The sequence below is a fragment of the Alosa pseudoharengus genome, unplaced genomic scaffold (assembly GCF_046254945.1).
Source record: "Alosa pseudoharengus isolate Yale_2024_CS ecotype anadromous, Long Island Sound unplaced genomic scaffold, YU_APseudo_1.1 YU_APseudo_1.1_scf_4, whole genome shotgun sequence".
In the NCBI taxonomy this organism is placed as follows: domain Eukaryota; kingdom Metazoa; phylum Chordata; class Actinopteri; order Clupeiformes; family Clupeidae; genus Alosa; species Alosa pseudoharengus.
The window spans coordinates 46,209,528-46,230,918 of NW_027468774.1; the positions used below are offsets into that span (position 1 = coordinate 46,209,528).

General features: G+C 39.6%; 2 protein-coding genes across 2 annotated transcripts in view; both read left to right on the forward strand.

Annotated features, from left to right (window-relative positions):
- foxred1 (FAD-dependent oxidoreductase domain containing 1) overlaps positions 1 to 21,391 on the forward strand; it is a 104,985-nt gene that overhangs the window by 24,817 nt on the left and 58,777 nt on the right. Inside the window, exons 5-6 of the mRNA XM_076266584.1 lie at positions 6,452 to 6,546; positions 6,650 to 6,751. Of these exons, the coding sequence (XP_076122699.1) occupies positions 6,452 to 6,546; positions 6,650 to 6,751 (197 nt within the window). The remainder of the gene's footprint in view (positions 1 to 6,451; positions 6,547 to 6,649; positions 6,752 to 21,391) is intronic.
- LOC143102032 (uncharacterized) lies at positions 496 to 2,711 on the forward strand. The gene is made up of 3 exons (XM_076265375.1): positions 496 to 805; positions 1,755 to 2,081; positions 2,194 to 2,711. The coding sequence occupies exons 1-3, from the start codon at positions 496 to 498 to the stop codon at positions 2,601 to 2,603; spliced, it is 1,047 nt and encodes a 348-aa protein (XP_076121490.1). The 3' UTR covers positions 2,604 to 2,711.

Below are 21,391 nucleotides of genomic sequence, written 5' to 3' on the forward strand. Positions count from 1 at the left end.
AATTTACTGGTTATCACAACACTACCAACTATGCCAACTTCAATCAACTTCCAATGAGTTCCAGGGGTATTAAATGTAAGTACAAAATACTTTTTTATCTTGTGCATGTGAATTGAATGGGAATAGACAGAATGAGATTATACCTATCGCTGTACCTGTAACAGTAGCTTGGTGTTTTTTTGTAGGCTGCCTATCTTGCAGGTTAAACAGTGTAACAATAACAGTAACTGCTACAGTGCAGGCTAGCTAGCTACATCAGTTGGACATCTTACAACATTTCCAAGAGGATGTAAGTGACATGAGGTTAAGCTTATGTTATGATGGGCTGGGTTTAAGTAATGTCAAGTAACAAACCTTTTCTTTCTTTTTTTTCAACACACTTGTTCATTAGCCTGTAATGTTTACATCACCACCCTTGTGATTTTCTATTTAGTTACTGGCGGAATACTCCTGCACAATAGAACTGAGTAGAGGAGATTTAGATTTGGATTCAGAATGGACAGCCAGTACAAAGAATCAGAAGTGTGTATCATACACCATGAAACATCAAAAGAAGGTGATGAAATCTTTGGTCTTAAAGACTATGAATCCTGGAAAACATTGCTTGACGCAGCCAAAGTGAGAAACTATGCCCCTATTACAGATGTTGCTAAAGACCTTAGAGAAGAAGAAGTCCCAAGAATCCACTATCACAGAAAATGTCGGAGCCTCTTCACAATGAAAAGAGAATTAAAGACTCTGAAAAGGAAAGCCACAGAAAACATTACAGATGAAGCTGGAGAGAATAGTTTACCAAAAAAACCAAGTAGGAGATCTTCTGATGGAGCAAGAGTATATGATTCAATCTGCATTTTTTGTAATAAAGAGAAGTTTGTAAAGGGCTCCAAGTCCAGGTAAAAACTCACACAAGCTGTAACATTAAATGCTGACCAAACACTAAGAGTATGTGCCACCCAAAAAAGAGATGAAAAGATTCTAGCAGTAACAAGCTGTAGTTGCTGCAGAGGCCCACTATCATCATTCATGCTATAAGGAGTACACAAGAATCAAGAAAAAGAAGCCCAAGAAGAACCAAGATAATGACGCAAAAACAGATGGTGATGAAGACTATACAAAGGATTGAAAGGGAAGCCTATAAAGACCTTTTCATGTATATCAGAACTGATATCATACCCAACAAAAAAGTTGTACAGGTCACATCGTTGGTCACAAAGCTCACATCATTCATGCTATCTGGTGGAGTTACAAGCCTGCGGGATTCAACAAAGAAGAACATGCGAAGGACGCTTGAAAATGAGCTGGGAAATTCTGTCGATATATTTCCAGATGACAAAGGCAAATTACTGATGGTTCCTCAAACTGTTACTAGAAGGGATGTTGTCTTGGAAAATCTAAATCTGCTGAGGGAAATCAATGTTTGGAGGGCCAAGTCAACCAATGTCAACAAGATCATAGATCAGACATCATCACATATCAGATCAATCATTAAACAGGAGATGACTGTGACCCCCTGGCCATTCCATCCATCTGATGTGAAAGATAGTGGTTATATCACCTTACCAGATCAACTAGAAAGTCTTCTTGTTGGACTGCTCACTGGAAATCCTGACACCAAAACTCAAACACAGAAGATCACTGCTTTGGTTCAATCATTTTGTCAGGACATAATATACACGGTCACAGGTGGTCAACATAAAACACCAAAGCACATTCTACTCACGTATGCTGTAAAAACACTGACGGGTAATACTGAGCTCATACAAACACTGAACTGTCTTACTCCCAGCTTGAAGAGAACAACACTGCTCTTTGTCTCCAAAAACTAGCAACAGCCTCTAACCAAAGAGTTGTACTTCCAGCCTCCATCAAGCCTCATGTCTTTACCAATCTTGCATGGGATAATATTGATAGACTTGAAGAAACCCTCACTGGAAAGGGTACATCACACAGAGTTAATGGCATAGTGGTACAGGCCAATTTCTATGGACCACATCTGTCAAGAACTGATTTTCCACACATTGAGAAACAGAAGCAGAGATCAGTCACCATTGAAGACCAAGGCCTGGAAGTATATGTAGCAGGTGAGCAGGTTTCTATAATAGATAATTATGTATCTATTTTCTAGGTGTCCAATTTACTTGTGATGTACATTCCACATAAAGCATTCATTCATTCATTCATTCATTCATCCAGGTGCACGTGTGGGCCCACAACCTCTTCCAACCAGGGAACACTATATCCAGGAAACCAAGGAGGCTGCTCTTCTTGCAAGAAAGAAGACAATGGTGTGGGCACTTGCAAGGCAAACAGATCCAGAGAATCAGACAATCCCCAGCTGGACTGGTTTTAATATCAGCACCAGGGACCAGGAACCAATCTCACAAGATATTGTTGGGTATCTGCCAACCATCAACTCACCAGCCACAGAGTTGAACACTGTGTTTGAAATCCTGAAACAATTAGAGCTAATGAGGAAGGAGCTGCACCTAGAGACAATAGTTGTAGTCATGGATCAAGCACTCTATGCAAAAGCTGCTGAGATAACCTGGAAGCACAGAGAATGGTTCCCCAACATTCTTCTCTGGGCAGCCGTGGCCCACTAGTTAGCGCTCTGGACTTGTAACCGGAGGGTTGCCGGTTCGAGCCCCGACCAGTGGGCCGCGGCTGAAGTGCCCTTGAGCAAGGCACCTAATCCCTCACTGCTCCCCGAGCGCCGCCGTTGAAGCAGGCAGCTCACTGCGCCGGGATTAGTGTGTGCTTCACCTCACTGTGTGTTCACTGTGTGCTGAGTGTGTTTCACTAATTCACCGATTGGGTTAAATGCAGAGACCAAATTTCCCTCACGGGATAAAAAAAGTATATATACTTATACTATACTTCTCAGGATGGGGACATTCCATACCATATGTAATGCCTTAGCCATCATAGGAAAGCGGTTTAGGGATGCTGGTCTAAACATATGCATAGAGGCTGGAGTTGTTGCAGAGGGGTCCATCAATGGAGTCCTTGATGGTAAACACTATAACCGTGCAGTCAGGGTCCACAAGTACATCTCAGAAGCACTAATGAGACTTGCATGGGAAGAGTTCACACCCTGGGTTGAGAAAAATGCTCCAGAGAGGAGTGGGATGATCAAATCATTCTTGGAAGATGTGAAAGACATGACCAGTGACCTGAACCAAGAAAAGATGACCAATCTGCTGCAAAGTCCACTCTCCGCTGAGCTGATAACTCTGTGGACAGACTTTCTAGAACACCTCCGTCACAACAATGGAGAGCTCTCTAGATTCTGGATGTCATCATTGACATGGTAGAGGATGTAGTACTTGGCCTTCTGCGTGCGTCTCGTGAGGGGGACTGGGAGTTGCACCTCCACGCTATAAGAACCATGATCCCATGGTGCTTTGCCTACGATAAGATGAATTATGCCAGGTACATTTCTTATGCATTTCTGTATGTTTGTTTATTCTGCATCGATTCAATTAGTAAAGATTGCTAGCCAAAATATTCAAATCAATCTCTCTCTCATCTCTCGGGTACCTGTCCCCTTACTTTGCTCAGATGACCAACCTCCAAGAGAAGTATCCTTCTGTGTATGAGGCCTTCAAGGCAGGCCAGTTCTCAGTGCAGCTGTCAAATAACAACACATTTGGGAGGATTCCTGTAGATCAGGCTATTGAAGTAACAGTGAATAAAGACACACAGACTCCTGGAGGCACATCACGTTTTGCCTGAAAGCTGGAGCGGTCAGGCGTTACTACCTAACAGCTGAGCGCCGCAGTGCATTCCTAGGACAGTTACTGAGATGCTACAAGGCAACAAATCACAGCTTTCTCATTCAGAGCTACAGTCACCAAGAATCCAGAAAGATGAGGAAGCGGTCTCAGCAGTGGTTAGCCTCTGGATAAACCCATTTGACGCTATATATCAATCAAAACATGCACAAACAGACAAAACACAGTTTATACCCAACAACAGTAGTCACATTAAATGCTGCCATAAAATGTACTGTAAACATGGACTGTGAGCACTCAATTTTGTTGTACATAATAGTATGGTGACAATAAAATTGGCATCATTAGCATCTCTACGGCAAAGACAGCTCCCAAAGACATTGCCTCCGACCTGATGAGAGCATATGAGATTGGTGAGCAATGCTATGCAAACTTCAAGGATGAGAGACTAGACAAAGAAACACCAGCAAAGAAATTCCACGACCCAATGAAAACCAACAATCAGTGATATGTGTAAGAAGAGAGAAGTGAAATCAAATGGAAGGGCAGTCATCTTGAAAGCAGACAGGTCTCTGTTAGGACGCATCATAGTGATGGCACAAGCACGTAGTCTTAACATGGAGGATATCCTTTCTCATCCTCTTGGTCCATTGCCTTGGGCACTCTCCACACCAAATGGACTGCTGAGAAAAACAAACAAAGCTACTTTGGCAACAGCCTTGCAGAAAAATGTAGCACTACAGGAGAAACACCCAGAAAACTCTGCCACAGTGGTTGATGGTATGAACTTAGTCCAACGAGTGAAAGGTGATGAGGTGACTTTCAGAGATGTTGCCACAACAATCCTGGGTATGGCTCTGAGGGAAGGTAGTCAGAGCAGAATAGATGTTGTGTTCGACACATACAAGCAGAACTCAATCAAAAATAGTGAAAGATCTCTAAGGGGTGAGGAGACTGGTCATGAGTTGCAGGATATCACAAGCACACAGATGGTGAGGCAGTGGAGGAGCTTCCTGACCAAAGTGAATAACAAAACCAGTCTCATTAGCTTCATAGTGAATGAATGGAGGAAGCCAGACTACAGAGAAAAGCTACAGGAGAAGATTCTATATGCAACTGTGATTGACAAATGTTATAGAATCACATATCAAGACAGTGAGGAGGTGTCAACTCCTCAATGTCAACAAGAAGAAGCAGATGGACGACTACTTCTCCATGCTGCAAGAGAGGGATACCAATCCATAGTTATCTGTTCAGAAGACACAGATGTCTTTATCATGTCTTTATCATTCTGTGACAAGATTGAGGCCTCATTATTGTGCAAGGATAGCTTGAGGCAACACACACTGCGAGCTAACTATCAGGCTGGTATTTGGAGAAGATGTTTAGAAAAGGACCCACAAGTGCCAAGCCCTGTTGGCAGAGGATGGAAGATGGAGACAGAGGAGGAAGGTGAACAGTTGGTGCTGCACTGGATGGAAGGCCAGCCAGCACCTGAAGCTGTCCTGGATCTACTCGCCTGCAACTGCACAAAAAAATGTTCACTCCCACGATGTATTTGTCTTGCAAATGGCCTCAGATGCACAGACATGTGTAAACTGACAGAGTGTGAAAACCAGGCGACCTGTGTAGAAGATTCAGATGAAGACGAGGACAACATGGAAAATGATGATGATTAGATAATAAAATAATATATCAACATACAAACCAGCAGTCTTTTGATTAATTCAATATATTCACTTTACAACCTGTTTCCTTATTGACTTTTACAACTAATAGGGCTCCATCCTATTTGTCCATTCTATTCGCTCTGTTCTATTTTGAAGACTTGTGCTGGCTGCACAAGTCTAATTTAAGGCTCTCACAAATAAATAATATGGGCATATTATACATTTTCTGAATCATCAGAGTGCCTTGAGTATTGTAGCTGTTGGATTGTGTGTCCCTGGTGTTCTTTCATGCCACAGGGATAAAAGAAAGCATACAGTTTAGGCGGAAATTGTGAGAAAACATGTGTTATTTCTGGTTTAAAGAAGTCTTATGACCTCTGTGTTTGTCAGACAAATTGGGCTTACTGGGCTTAAATGAAAGCCTAAAATGTCCCCTTTCCAATGATACCAAGCACCATATTATAGAATATTGACAATATCTCAACCATGAGCCTAAATCAGATATACACCAGATTTCAAAAACGGAATTTATCTTAGGGGGTTAGTAACTTCATGAGCTGAAAAAAGTGATTTCGCTACCACCCCTGCACTGCTATCGTGATTTTTCTAGTACTAGGGGTGTATACCTTGCCAAAAAACAATGATAGCATTTGTCCCCCATGATGATACCGATAGCCCAAATTTGGGGCCCTGGCTCATGGACTATATCCCACGGTGGAGACAAGACATAATTTTACCAATTAAGTCCACAGACAAACATAACATTCAAGTAAACAATTAAAAGTAAATAAGAAGGCACATACAATAAATAAATAAGAGCAGCAAAATTGGGTTGAAATTGTGCAATTGTGCATAGACAGTCAATATAGTAGTGTAAAGTCAGGACAATAAATGGCTGAGGTAGTTCTGTTTGACCTAAGTAAGCAAGTGGCATAGTGGTGCAAGTTATGTAACAGCAGCAGAAGTGTATTATCTATAATGGATCTTTGCCAGATTGTTTTTTTTACTGTTTATACAGTACTCATCCAAGAACTTCTCTTTCATCAGGCATGCTGGTGCCAAAGTCAAACTTCTGTCTCCAACTCAGCTCAAAGTCATGTTTCCATGGATTAATACTGATGGAGTGGCACTAGCCTCTTATGGTAAGCTTTGTGCTTCAAATATCAAACATTTTCAACCTAGTCTAAACACTGAATAGCCTCAACATAACTTACAAACATTGCTGTTTGTTTATATTTATTTTAGGTCTTGAGAATGAAGGCTGGTTTGACCCTTGGACACTCCTCTATGCTTTCAGACGCAAAGCGTTGTCAATGGGGGTTGAACAGTGCTTTGGAGAAGTCACAGGTTTGTACTTGAGAAAAGCCTCTGATTTTTTTATGTTAATGTTTGTTTATGGTATTTGGCAGACACTTTTGTCCAGAGCAACTTACAATATCTAGGGAAGGGGAAAACACTACATTTGGACCTGTGTCCCTATTATGTGTATTGTTGTCTTACCCAGTGGCCTGATAAGGTTGTTTTAAATAAGAATAATATTTTGACAAATCTGACTCTTAAACAGGCCACACACCCCATTAGTAGTAAAATTACTAAAAAAGGTAAAAATCCTGCCACATTGTTGTTCCAACCATTCACTTAATATATCTTGGTTATCCTAGCTCAATTTATCCGTGATCCAGTTACACAAAAGCGGGATAGAGGGCAGCAGGCTATGTTATGGTATAAGTCACCATGGCGATTTATTCTGTGGAGCTAGCCTGCTCCAGACCAGGCTAAATTCCAGGATCTATTTAATCTCATCCCTTATCTCAGTCAGCAGTCACCACAAACGGAAACCAATAGTTATTCCACTGCCCACTACACATTGTTATCACATCAGAACTCCACTGCCCACTACACATTGTTATCACATCACCACAGAATTGAATTCTATTTGTGGTGGTAGGTTTGCAGAATTAACTTGAATGCAACAGTTTTTAACAAATTAGCACAGCGTGATTATGATGCTAACCGGCTTTAAGCACAATTTAGTACAACCTGGAAAATCATTGTGTGGTGGTCAATGTTGATATTGTGGTGGGCCGCCACAAATAAGTCAATGTATAACTAGACCCACTGTCATTATTTAAACGTTTGTGATCATTAATTAACTTTTACATACTCGCCATACCCGATCTGTCATGCGCCAATGTGAAGTCACGGGAGAGCCGTAACCATATCGCGCGTGGTGGTAGCGACACTATTTTGCAATTCACTAGTTGCCAGTGTTGGGAGTAATGCGTTACAAAAGTAATGTAATTACTGTAATATATTGCTGTTTGCGGTAACGCGGTAATGTAAGGCATTACAAAAAAAAATTGGGTAATATTTACTCGGTACAAACTTCAGTAACGCGCGTTACAATGCAGTTTAACCCAAAATGAAGCGCTTGTTTTGTTTTGATACATATTCGCAAACACCACGCGAGAACAACAGAGGAGAAAAAATCCGCGCAAAATAGTAGAACGTTATCTCCTGATACTGGTTGAATATGACTGTGGCTGCAGCAGACTCGCAGGCGGACTCTATTTGCGGGATGGACATAAGCCTACGCTCATTATTTTCAGCTTGTCAGAGACAAGGCTATGAAGAACATAATAGTTAGTGCACTTTGTGTGCGAAACCGAAAGATCTCTCAGCTCGCGAAATAGCACAAGTAAATTAATGAAACATCTAAAGTAGTGCCACGCTAATCTTTTTGATTCTTGATAAAACACAAACTATGCTGTTGTGCATTTCAGCTTTGTGCTGTGAACTTAAATTGAAGAGAATAAAGGGATAGAAATGCAGAAAAAGATTGTGTAGCCTGGCAGTGCCACCGCTCCCACCACGCGCATCACGCACTTTGCGTTGGGCACCAAAGGACAGAGGGGGCACCCAAATGTAACCAATGAATAGTAGCTTTACTGCAAACTGCGTTTCACTCTTCATCAATAACGTTTACAATGTCAAAATGCACTAACACGATGTTACATGCAAGTTTGATACCTTTTGGCTTCTCAATCACCACGTAGTACTAGAATTGGTGGGTCTTCAATCATTCGTTTTCCAAGCATTTAGGCTACATGAAGCACATTATATGCTGAGTCGACTGAAACGCATTCCATTCAAATAGCTAGGTGGATACCAGGCTCATAATTTACTTGTATTCGCAAAACGAAATGTGAAGCAACATGTCATTGCATACTTCCATTTCCAAAGCAATGAAGGTTGCTTAAAACAACTTAACATTGTGCATATTATTGTTAATATTGTGCTATCAATGTAACTCAAACAAATAAGAGCTGGCAAAAGGGCATTATGACAACGTAAAGATCAATGCTCTTAAAGTGACAGTGCACCATTTATAAGTAAAACAGCATTTCTTCAGAAATTAATGTTTAAAAATACACAGTAATGGTCTGTAAATAATAGGCCTTTTATTTTACTTTAGGTGTTTGAGTTATCATTTAAATGTCACTCACTCAAAGCCACTCACTTAGGGCACCGAAATGGCCAGCAGGCCACCATCTTGACATGTCTTTATTAAAGGAACCGTATGTAAAAATTGTATTTCAATTAATCATAAAATTGCCCTGATATGTCACTAGACATTACGAAATCATGTTCATTTCAAATACTTATATCACTGACAACAGTAGTCTGGCCAGGATATTGTAATTTAAAAAGTAAAGTTGCAGCCCTCAACTGATGTTGATGTTGTCATGTTGTGTTTTGGCCTAATGCGCCACCCTCCACCTATCTACTAATCACAAAGTCAGTAGTGTTTCGTCATCCGGTTGCCAACTCTGCCAGTCAGAGGGGAGGGGAAGGGGATACACCGCTCTACAGTAATTTGAAAGTGATTGTAGTACCCGTTTTGGCCACAATCTTACATACGGTTCCTTTAAGCTTTGATTTACAATATAGTAGGCTCTCTATTGATTTTAATGAGTAGGCCTAGGCCTTAAAGTTACAGTATTTCACAAAGTCACAATTTACCAGACTGACTTTTTGTCGGTTTTTAACAAAATTCTGACTATGATTGTTACTTGTATTGCATTATGAGCACTGCGCCTATTGCATTCTACTGTTGCCTTAAGCCTAGCTCAGTCATTATGCTATACCACATCTCCCTCCATTGGAAGAGCAAGCTGCATTGAGCGTAATAAACTGCATTTAGAATGGCAAATCCATATTTCTAGATATTTTGGTGAAAGTAACTTAAAAGTAATGCAATAGTAGTGTAATGCCTTACAATTCAGAGACAGTAATATTATAATGTAACAAATTACTTTTAAATGACAGTAATAAGTAATGCATAGTACATTACGATTTTGAAGTAACTTGCCCAACACTGCTAGTTGCAATATTCTCCTAAACAGAGGTGTTGCTGTTTGTTGCTGTGTGAAAAGGCTATTGCTACCTACTTTACACCGTAGAAGAAGCAATGAAGCCGCTCTAGTTGCCATGGTGAATCAGTGAATCTGTGATCGGTGGCGGTGAGCGCGCACTTATCCAGGATAGGTTTCACCTCGCATTTGGATTACAGTGACGATACTTAGACTGTGACGATACAAATAATTTTCACATGTCCATGGAGCTAGCTTCAGTCACGTCTGACCTGCTCCATGACAGGAAGTGGAACCAAGAGTTGTTTTAAAGGATAATTCCGAAATTTTATTGTAAACCGCTAATGTGTGTCTTTTTAATAAACTGCCTTACAAACACTTACAAAGTTCTCAATGCTTCGGTTTACATGTAAAGACCCTCATTATGCTACTGTGTAAGTGTGGTGATATTTTGAGCCTTGTTAGTGGTATAGAAATAGTAATATAGTAATAGTAAAATAATTTATTTTACTGTACGTGTGCCCCGAAGGCTAGCGTTAAACGCTAATTAGCGGTTTGCAATAAAACTGGTCACATTCGACTAGCATGAAAATAAATCCCAGTGAACGGTCGAACTCGGTACACATGTGTTATTAACCCCTAGGTTCATTTTGCGCCGGAATTGTCCTTTAAGGACATGTTTGTGCATGCCCAAAGCCAGTCACTCTGAAACAGTGAAAGGCGATTCAAAACGAGTCAGAAAGTCGAGACAAGACCCATCGTCAAAATTTCGGTGTCCACCACTCTAGTTCATCCAAAACAAACCAGAAAATGGACTCAAAGTGCTAAATACCGGAATTATCCTGTAAGACTACAGATCCTGTTCAACTGTTTCCTCTGCCCAAAACTGTTTAAAATTAAAAGTCCTCACTACAATTATTCACTATTAAATAATTTAACTATTTAAACTATCCAAATATTTAACTGTTCAGCCATTCCAACTGTCAGCTGTCATCAACTATGACTCCCACCAACTATTTCCTCTGTCCACAACTGCTTCAAAATAAAAGTCCTCACTTCAAAAATGTACTATTCAATAATTGAACTGTTTAAACGAAGGCTTTGAACCGGTTCACTGAACGAAAATGAAAACCAAAAACTTGTGTTGTTTTGCTAGGAACAGAAACGAAACCAGACGCTTTAAAAAAATGTATGTTCTGGAACATAATCATTAATCTAAAATAATGGTAACCGGTTAATACCATTATTTTTTCATTCTGTTAAAAGATTTCTGCGCAATATGACTAAGTGAGGTTCACTCATCGGGAGAAATGTAATAGAAAAGTTTGCCGCCAGCTGTACAGGCAGAATCTTTTTTAATTTCCCTCTGGGCCCTGACAAGGTTTTGGGCCTATGTTTATAAGTTTAATATTTACAATGGCAGCTATGTACAGTACACACCATTGTGGTTTTGTATTGTCTGATGACTGACTACATAGCCTGCCCTATTTGTCATTTGCATCAATTGAACTATGTAAGAAGTATAATGGATATGTGTTCAGTTGTTTGCCAATAAACAACATCGCAGAAATTTTCCTTGTCTTAATTCATGTATAATACTGAAAAAAATTTAGGCATGTTAGAATTACAGACATGCCGCTTACATAATGTAGCCTATAGTGCTTTTTTAATGTTTGATGACAGGATAGAGACGAAAAATTATGTAGACTAAAAATATAATTTTAAAGTCCTAATGATCAGCCTACTTATTTGTATGTCCCGCAGCTAACATGGAACGTTATTAACTGGATGCGGGAGCTTTATTCATTTGTTCTAACCGGTTCAGGAATGTCAATTTCAGGGTTGAACCGAAAACCGGAAACGTTAAATACAGCCCGACCGATAAAGGATTTTGAAGGCCGATACCGATACAAATATTTGTTGATTTAAAAATCCGATATTCCGATATACCGGCCGATATATATATATATTTTTTTTCGGAGTGTCTATTCGTACCCCTGGTACGAATAGCCTTGGCCACACAACTGGGCTATTCACACCCTGTTACATAACAACAAAAACATGTTGATCGCGTGCCCAAAAAACATGGCTGACATTCGTTTTTCCGTCAGCAGAAAGTGAAGAATTCTGAACGGTTTCAGCACTAATATCTGTTCAAATTAAAGTTGAGATGGAAAAGTTGTTTTATTTTCATAAGATTTGTTCAGTGAACACATACAACCGTCAGTTTATTAGCTAACAGAAATTTCGTGAATATGACGTTCAGGCCTATAAACTATAAGTTTACCTGCACTCTTGTTGAAACAGATAGTGCAGTGGTCACAGGCAAGGGGTTCGATTCCCGTGTGATGCGTTCTGGCGGAGTGAGTGTGCATGTGTACCAACGTCTCTGGAGAGAAGGCGCGCAATTTGAACAAGAAATCGGTTCATAAACAGAAGTTTTGATTGCAACAATTAGCTAGTTCATGCACCAGGGTGTAAATAGCATGCAGTACTATAAACACCTGGGTACGAATAGCATCCACTTCTAACTGTACATTGATGCAAACAGCATACCTTATTCAGAGTGTCTATTACACAGCTGAGCTATTCACACTCTGTTATGTAACAACAAAAAAAACATGTTGCTTGTTTTAAAAAATATATATATATTATTACATTGTGTGATCAATATGCCAAATTAAATGCACAGGGGTGCAAATAGCATACACTGATATTTGTACCAGACGAGGTACTAATAGAACACATTGCTGTGTGCACCGGGGTACGAATAGCATACATTGATATTTGTACCAGACCAGGTACTAACAGAACACATTGCTGTGTGCACCGGGGTACGAATAGCATACATTGATATTTGTACCAGACGGGGTACTAATAGGACACATTGCTGTGTGCACCGGGGTACGAATAGAATTCACTTCTTATTGTACCAGGGTACGAATAGCATACACTGCTAATTGTACCAGGGGTGCAAATAGCCTTACCCTTTTTTTTTCAGAAACGCGCAACAAAACATTAACAGATTTCCCTAACATTAGTTATTTGTAGTTATTTATGAGTATTGACTAAAATAATATGATAATGCATTTCAAAAACAAACTTGTTTATATGCAAACTCGGCAAAATTCGCCGTTTTGAATCCAAAATGACTGACTTACGTGGTTTGTGCAGAACCGATGAGAAAATATTTAGGGGGGGGGGTCAACGTGAGCTGAGTTTACTATTGTGCAGACGCAAACACATCTTGGTGTTGCCAGAGCGCCATTAAAAATTTCAGCAACGAATGTTAGGCTATGTGCGTTTACTAAACATCAGTGGAAGCTTGTTGCTGCAGAGGCAACGTGAACAGAACGCTCGCGCAGGTATAGCCTCCTTTTGTGAGCGCAGATAGGCCTAGATGCGTCTGAAATGTCAGCTGGAATGTGAGCACGGCGAGGAGAGGTGCCTAGAGATGTCACAGGTGGGCTAGTTGAAACTTTCAACTTCTGTTAGCAAAAGACTTTGAGATTAGTGTAGCAACGTAGCATTGGCGGTTTTGTTTTAATGTTGTTAAAGTTAGCGATATGAGACAGAAATAGAGACACAAGTAGTTAATTTGATGAATAGGTTACGTGCTGTACTTGGTCTAGATCGGCAAAAGGTGAAGCAAATACACAGACCTTATCAGTATAGCAAAGGCTAATGTGAATAACCTAAAGAGTTAAATGTCTCCTAAACTGGGCTGTGCAAAACGTTTAACTCTTTAATTATTCACATTTAACTCTTCAGTATTCACATTAGCCTTTGCTATACTGATCTTTGTTATACTGATCTTGCTCAGAGACTGAGCAGTGTTGATTGACAATCAGTGTTGATTGACATGTCTTTAAAAAACGTTCAGTGACCTGATCTGAAGTAGCCTGTGCCTATAGGGTACATGTAGTGTGAACACTATTCACACAACACAACTTTATTGGTTGGTTAAACAAACTAGTGCTGGGCGGTATACCGGTTCACACCGTATACCGGTGTATATTTTCGTTATGATATTAATTTTTAATATACCGCCATACCGGTGTATTTGATTACACAAAGTTTGGAACGCTGTGCCGCGCGACAGTGTTTCAGACGGGACTTTTTTCACACGCACACATGGTGCGACTGCGAGGCATAGCTGGGCATAGTGAGGGTAAACACAAAGTGTTTTAAGTTTTTCCCCTGAAGTATGACCCTTAAGGCTTAATTTCTCCTTAGGTAAGGGGTTTATTTAAGGGTGTTGCACAGAATACCTTAAATTGTTTCTTTAGTTAAGGAAAAACGTTAAGGGATACTGCATTGAAAGGGATTTACCGTCACGAAAATTCTATTGAGATTGTTCAACATTTGTAACTAGCTGGCTAGTAGGTGATGTCGTTAGTTAGCAACCCACCGAACACAGTGAAGTTTAATGATCTTATCATTCATCTCACCTTAAGAATATTTGCTGAAATTATCCAGGTAGCAAGTAAAGCATGTTATAGACATGAACTGAGCAATACTAGCTGGCTAGTTAGAAATGATCCTGACTGTCATCAGTGCACCAAGAACTTTTTTATTAATGTTTTGCCTAGCGAACCGAACCGAAGCTCATGGCAGGCTAACAAGACATCCACATCCACATGAAGTTAACGTTAGCCTACCACTAACGTCATGCAAACCACACAATAACAATAAGGCATGTTTCTGATAGGCCTATTTGACAGAGTAAGCAGAAAGGTTTTATTTTAAATTGTATAATTTTCAAAAAAGTATAATTATTGCAAGTTGCACTACTTTTCGTATTGGTTTTATACAAGATGTTTGTGAAATTTGCACAGTAAAAGTTCTGTATTTTGACTGCAATTGTCTTTGCATTCTGATGCAGAATCATGAGTGGCTCTTTGTAAACAGCATAATTTTCTGGGGCCATGCAAAACTGCATTACCACTAGTGTGGAGTTATTCATGACAGTAAAATAGACCATCCTTAGTCAATGTACTGCAGCAATTCCTCTCTTAACCTGTAGAAAATGCTGTGAACATCTGATTATGCATGGAAAAAAAATACCGTCATACCGTGAAACCGTAAGAACTTTGAAAAATACTGTGATATACATTTTTGGTCATACCGCCCAGCACTAAAACAAACTAACTAGCACAATGCCACAATCTGTAAGTAACCTAGGCTGCAGGATAACACTTGTTATGAAACAGTGTGCCCTCCACAACACACCCACCCCCCTCTCCCCCAACATTATTAATCAATTGCACCATATTGCTATGTAGATGTTATACACCATTTGAAAGCTTGGACACTTGGGAATCCATATATGACAACCTTTTTCATGTACAATCTGTATAGTGTTTTACATTGTCAGATTAATCTTACTATGTGAGACATAGTGAGATTAATCTGACGATGTAAAGCACTATACAGATTGTACATGAAAAAGGTTGTCATATATGGATTCCCAAGTTAAATTGTATCAAATTGCCCTCCTACCCCTCCGGTGCTTCCCTACCTTCTAGCTGCAGTGTGTATGAATAAGATAGATGCAGCAAATTGGGTATTGAAATTGTCACAGGAATCCATATTTTTAACCATTGTTTTATCCAATATTTGTTGTGCAGATGTATAATCCATCTTATTCACACCCATTGAACCAACAAAGAAAATGCAAAGACATTTCTGTAATTATTCCATAGTGTAGTCATTCCATCAGAACCTCTGACAAACAATCCAAATAGTCCAGAAACCACACAGTAAGGCTTTTATTGTCAGTATGCATTTTGGGTAACCAAAAGTCCTATGGGGAGTTTCCATTGGGCATTTTACAAAACACATGAGCATACCTTAGCAAATAATAGTCTAAATGACTCATTTTTCATTTTATTTTGATCTACTTTTGCACACTTTTGCCCCATTGCCCATTCCATAGGAAGTTAAAACATTTCAAATCGATTTTACAAATTAGTCTACCCTATTTTATATAATGTTAGTCTGAAATAGTGTGTGTCTCAAGCAAGTTTCACCTGGTTTGGTTCAACAAATATTCAAACTTATCATCTTTATTCTAATACTATGCCTACTACTGTATGTCTTCATGTCCAATAGGCCTGAAATCTTCAGAAATGTCTGAACTTCAGGCACAGAGAAAAAAGAAAGAAAACTCATGTAGATTGCTTAGGAGGAGAGGAGGGCCATGCTGAAGCATGCTGCCAAACAGTGCAACGGGCCCCTCACTCTTTGTAAATCTCTGGTTTTGGGCCATTTCATACTCCGTGGAAGCTATGCACTATTGTCACTTCGTGTGCCCTTCTCACCTTTTTCACCCCTGACCAGTTTGCATGCCTGAAATATATTAAAGTTCTGATAAATAAAATGTATAAAAATAGAAACTTAAGATATGAAACTTAGTTTTTTGAACAAAAACACAATAACAACAAGTTTCATAAATATAACTTTGAACTAAGACTTAACAATTACAAAAAATAATGATGACATTATTACTATCATCATCATTTGTATTATCATTAAACAAGATAAAGGTCACTCTTAAATGTTTGAGTGTGCGTGTGTAATAATTAGTCCCTATTGCCTTATAAGCTACCTTATAATTACAATGTCAGCTTGCTTATCCCTTTACCTGCACTTTTAAAATTATTTCCATCAAGCTACATCAAACCATTTTCAATCATCAGTTGCTGCCTGCCTTCTAAAACATACTATTTAGTGATCTAAATCCATTATGTAACTCTGCTGCGGCTGAACGACAGTCTGAAGCGCACACTTGGCGTCATTGGATTTCACACACGTGTAAAAGAAAAGCTAACTTTTATGCACAAGCTACGTTTTGCACAAGCTACGTTTGATACTTTTTCTCTATGTCTAAATGTTCACTCCTCTCACGTCTAATTTACATTTTACAATGCAGGGACTGTAACTACAGATATACTACTAATAAATCATTACTTTATTTAGGCAGAATAAGTTCGTTGTGGTTTCCAAGCTCATTAATGTTAACGTTAGCGGTCTTCCACTGATATTCATAGCATTAGCTAGCTTTGTGGTTAGCTAGTCTATGATGAGCCCTAATTTAGCAATGGATAACGTCGTACTGCAAATTGTAAAACATACGCCTTCAAAATAACAGGCCGGGGAGAGATTATACGTTCCACTGCTATAACTGTCACGCTATTAAAGAAATACATCTTCAGTCACATGTGGGGCGGAGTGTGGGGCGGAAGCTGCACTGAATACAACAGGAAAGCCCTGCAGCGCATAGTGAACACAGCTGGAAGGATTATTGGTGCTTCACTCCCCTCCCTGAAGGACATTTACACCACCCACCTCACCCGCAAGGCGACCAAAATTGTGAGTGATGCAAGTCACCCCGCTCACAATCTGTTTGATCTACTGCCCTCTGGGAAGAGGTACAGAAGCCTGCGCTCCCGCACTACCAGACTCACCAACAGCTTCATACACCAAGCTGTTAGGATGCTGAACTCTCTCCCTCCTCTCCCCCCTCCACCCTCAGCTACATAACATCCTGGACATTGGACCCACAATGGCCGCCTGCACCACTCCACTTGCACACTTGTACACTTTGCCACTTGTTGCTGTTGTCCTGAAAACACAACACTTCTGCTGCTCTTACATAACTTGCACCACTATGCCACTTTATTTCTTATTTCTTACTTAGGTCAAACAGAACTACCTCAGCCTCTTATTGGCCTGACTTTGCACTAGTATTTTATTTTATTGACTGTCTATGCACAATTTCAACCAAATTTTGCTGCTCTTATTTTTTCATTATATGTGCCCTCTTATTTACTTATTTACTTACTTTTTTGTTTACTTGAATGTTATGTTTGTCTGTGGACTTAAAACTAGTAAAATATGTCTTGTCTCCACCGTGGGATAGTGAGAAACGTAATTTCGATCTCTTTGTATGTCTGGAACATGGGAAGAAATTGACAATAAAGCTGACTTTGACTTTGACTTTGACTTTGACATTGTCAAAAGTTAAAAAGACAGACAGTCAACTACACTGTAACAATGTAACGTAATTACTAGCTAATTCCACTTCACTTCCACTTATTTAACAGCAGCAAAACTGGACATTGTTTTCACGAACTTTGTCATGCTTATTTGAGTTAAGAGAACTGATGGGGATGTTCTTTTAATTGTTATTTCAAGCAATGTATGTCTCGTGACCAAATCACCATGAACACACTTCACTGATGATCTCACTCGCGGATCACTGGTTCTCTCTGCCCGACTCTGGCTGGATCAGCAGGATGCAAGATGTGTGGCGCGTTATACACCAGTGTTGCCAGCAGGGACGGTGTAGAGTGCCCTCTGGAGGACAAACTATACAACGCCAACACTCATGACATGGTTGAAGGGTGTTTCGTCCGTTTTTATTTTATTTTTAAAATATTCATTTATCGGCCATTATAAATGCCGATACCGATAGTTTGGAAAATGCCTAATATCGGCCGATAATATTGGCCCGCCGATAGATCGGTCGGGCTCTAATGTTAAAATACTGCTTCTGTTCGGAACGAACCAATTAGGAAAAAAAATCTGGTTCAAAGCCCTGATTTAACCCATTCGCGCTGGATGCTGCATGACGCAACATTGACCCTCCCGCTGGATGCTGCGTAGCGCAACAGAGGCTTACTGCCCTACAAAGCAAAAAGGCAGTAACTACATTTTTGGTCAAAAATGAGTTATCATTTTCATGACATTCAAGGCATCCTTTGTTATGTGACAAAACATCTTATCTGAAATGTGTGTCGTTTTGGAGAAAAATGGTAGTCGTTTGTACAGTAACTCCAAAAAGCCCTATGAAACAAAGCAAGAGTACAGTAACATCCATTACTGTATCCTTGTTATGTTTTACCTAACAAAAAATAACCGTGTTACTGCGCAGTGAAGTTACTGTTTCCATGGTGAACACACACAGCTGATTTCGCGGCATCCTCACGGCGGGACGGTTTTAACATTTGCGAAATGTTGTGCGAAAATGTCATCCAAATCCGTAGGCTACAGTACTTTTCGAGTTATCTTACTAACGAACCGTATATATATATATATATATATATCTATGCTAACGAACATACAGAGACAGAAACAGCACCAAAAGATAACCTTTGGGCGGAGGTAGCCTAAAACTTCTAGCAGCTAAAGGCATCAGGCTATCCCATAACATCCAAGCAGCCAGCGTGATCTTCTTCGCTCTTATTAGCCTACATGAACGGCCTCTTCTTTTTTCATAGGCTAATCATTCATGGCATTGTTGTCCAACAGGAGAATATAACTGTCCATAAACACAACTATCAGTGTAACAGTTATTCTTTAACGTGACAGGTGTCTGTTCAACTTAAAACACACTCTCTTCGCGGCCGCTGTTTGAAGGATGTCCGCTGTTTAGAGAAGTTAGCGAGTTGTGAGCAAAACGGACATCTTTCTCTTTACTGTTAAGCATCCATGCTTTCAACAAAAACAAACTTCTGCAGTGCGAGCCGGCAGGTATTTACGCCCCCCTTAGCTCTCAGGCTCAAACACATTGGTTCCTGTTCCATTTATGTAGGCTATTGCACGGTTTCTTCTTCTGAATATAAAATTATATATTTAATTTTGATTCCCCTTAATCTGGTATTCCCTGCCTGTGAGCAATGTTGTAGAGGATGAGGACTAATAGGCTAACCATATGAAATGTGGTGAAATGTGTGGTCTAGTTATCATCATAAGAGTTTGAAAAGCCTTAGAAACACTTATAGGCAAAATTATTTTGTTTTGCTCTGTTGAATTGGAGTTTAACTTGCTTATATTGCTCCAAAGAAAAGTTGTTTTGCATTAACATTAATGGCATTTGTGGGTATAACAGATACTATATACATTACAGATACAGAAACACCCCTAGACACACATAATCTAATACTCAGACATAATAATGTGGTCCTATTCAAAATGAATTGTCCCCATTTGGGCCTTGATACAGCTTAGCAATGTGAGACGCCGTTACAGTACCAGGTCAGCTTTATTTACCTAAAATGGTCAAATTAGTTTGGGTTTGGTATATCCATGTTCAGGAAAACAAATGGTTCCAATTATTTCAAAGTTGTGGCAAAATAGTTTTTGGACAATCTGTAGTTACTGCCTTTTTCCTTGGCATGGTGCCACGTTTTTGGTAAGTAATACAAAGCAAGAATACAGTAACTGCAAAATAGGGGTAAAATATAAAATTAAATATGAGGATTGATATGTACAAAAAATAAGCTAATATAAAGTAACAAAACAGCCACATGTCCAATAATCTACCTACAACTATTTAGGCTGGATGACAGGATAACTTTAAAGTCATTTTTCTCAGTTCTGCACTCTGCGTAGTTACTGCCTTTTTGCTTTGTAGGGCAGCTTAGATATTACATTTTGGTAGACGTTGACAATTTTTAGTATGTTTTCAGAAAACCCTCAGGAAATAAGGTTATTTAGTCTAGAATGCCATAGGATTCTATAGGCGTTTTTAGCAGGCATTTTAGGAGTAAATGGGTTAAACTCTCCAACTACTTAACTGTTTAGCTATTCCAACTGTCAGTTGTCATCACCTATGACTCCTGCCAACTGTTTCCTCTTTCCACAACTGTTTAAAAATAAAAATCCTCATTACAATAATTCACTTTTAAATAATTTAGCCATTTAAACTACTCAACTATTTAACTGTTCAGTGTTCAGCCATTCCAACTGTCAGTTATCATCAACTATGCCTCCAGCCAACTACATTAAACCACCACCTACCTACCAACCAACATAGCAGCCATTGAAATAAGGCATCTATGTCAGTTTCCATAGCAACCAACATAATTACCCTAGCAACCATCATAGAAACAGCTTTATTTATTACAACAATCATGTCTACCTAAGCAAAACCATTGTAACTATCTATACATTATCTGTTTTAACACTGTATATTTGACAGCATATATTTTGCATTTTCATGCACTGGTAATTCCTTGGAATTACATTTTCTAGTTATACATTGGTATTTGTAGCCTATATGTTGTATCTGTACAAGTCACAACATGTAAATGGGAAAATGTTGGGAGTTCTTTTGTCGCTTTTGGGAGCTATAGCCTGGTTGGTTCTGCCCACCGCAAAGAGCTATGCTAAGCCAGGCTAATGGTGGGTGCATCTGACTGAAGTGTATGATATGGTCCTGTGTCTGCGCGTAATCAAACGGGATTAAAAGAGGAGACGGTGCAAGATAGCGGTGATGCTGTTGGTCCAAAAGTGGTTTGAGGAGTGCCAGGAGCCTGAAGAACAGTAGTTGGCTATCCTTGGACTTTGTATGTATTTTATATGTAGCCTAGACTTTTCCTCATTGCACTGTTTTGCACTGTTGGTTGCACATTTGTCATTAAAAGCATGTTTTTATTTCACATCTGTTATTCTGTATTAGTCTGTGTGAAGGGAAAGAAACAAATAAGCTAGGCTACTGCTTTTAAAGGACATAAGCATATGGCAGGGGTCGGCAACCCGTGGCTCCGGAGCCGCATGCGGCTCTTTGATCCATCTGATGCGGCTCAGCTTTTGAAAATAATTAATG

Excerpts from the sequence above, each read along its gene's own strand:
- LOC143102032 (XM_076265375.1), top strand. The coding sequence starts at position 496 with ATGGACAGCCAGTACAAAGAATCAGAAGTGTGTATCATACACCATGAA. Across the intron at positions 806-1,754 it reads TAGTTTACCAAAAAAACCAA|CTCATACAAACACTGAACTG; the intron begins GTAGGAGATCTT and ends GGTAATACTGAG. Across the intron at positions 2,082-2,193 it reads CCTGGAAGTATATGTAGCAG|GTGCACGTGTGGGCCCACAA; the intron begins GTGAGCAGGTTT and ends TCATTCATCCAG.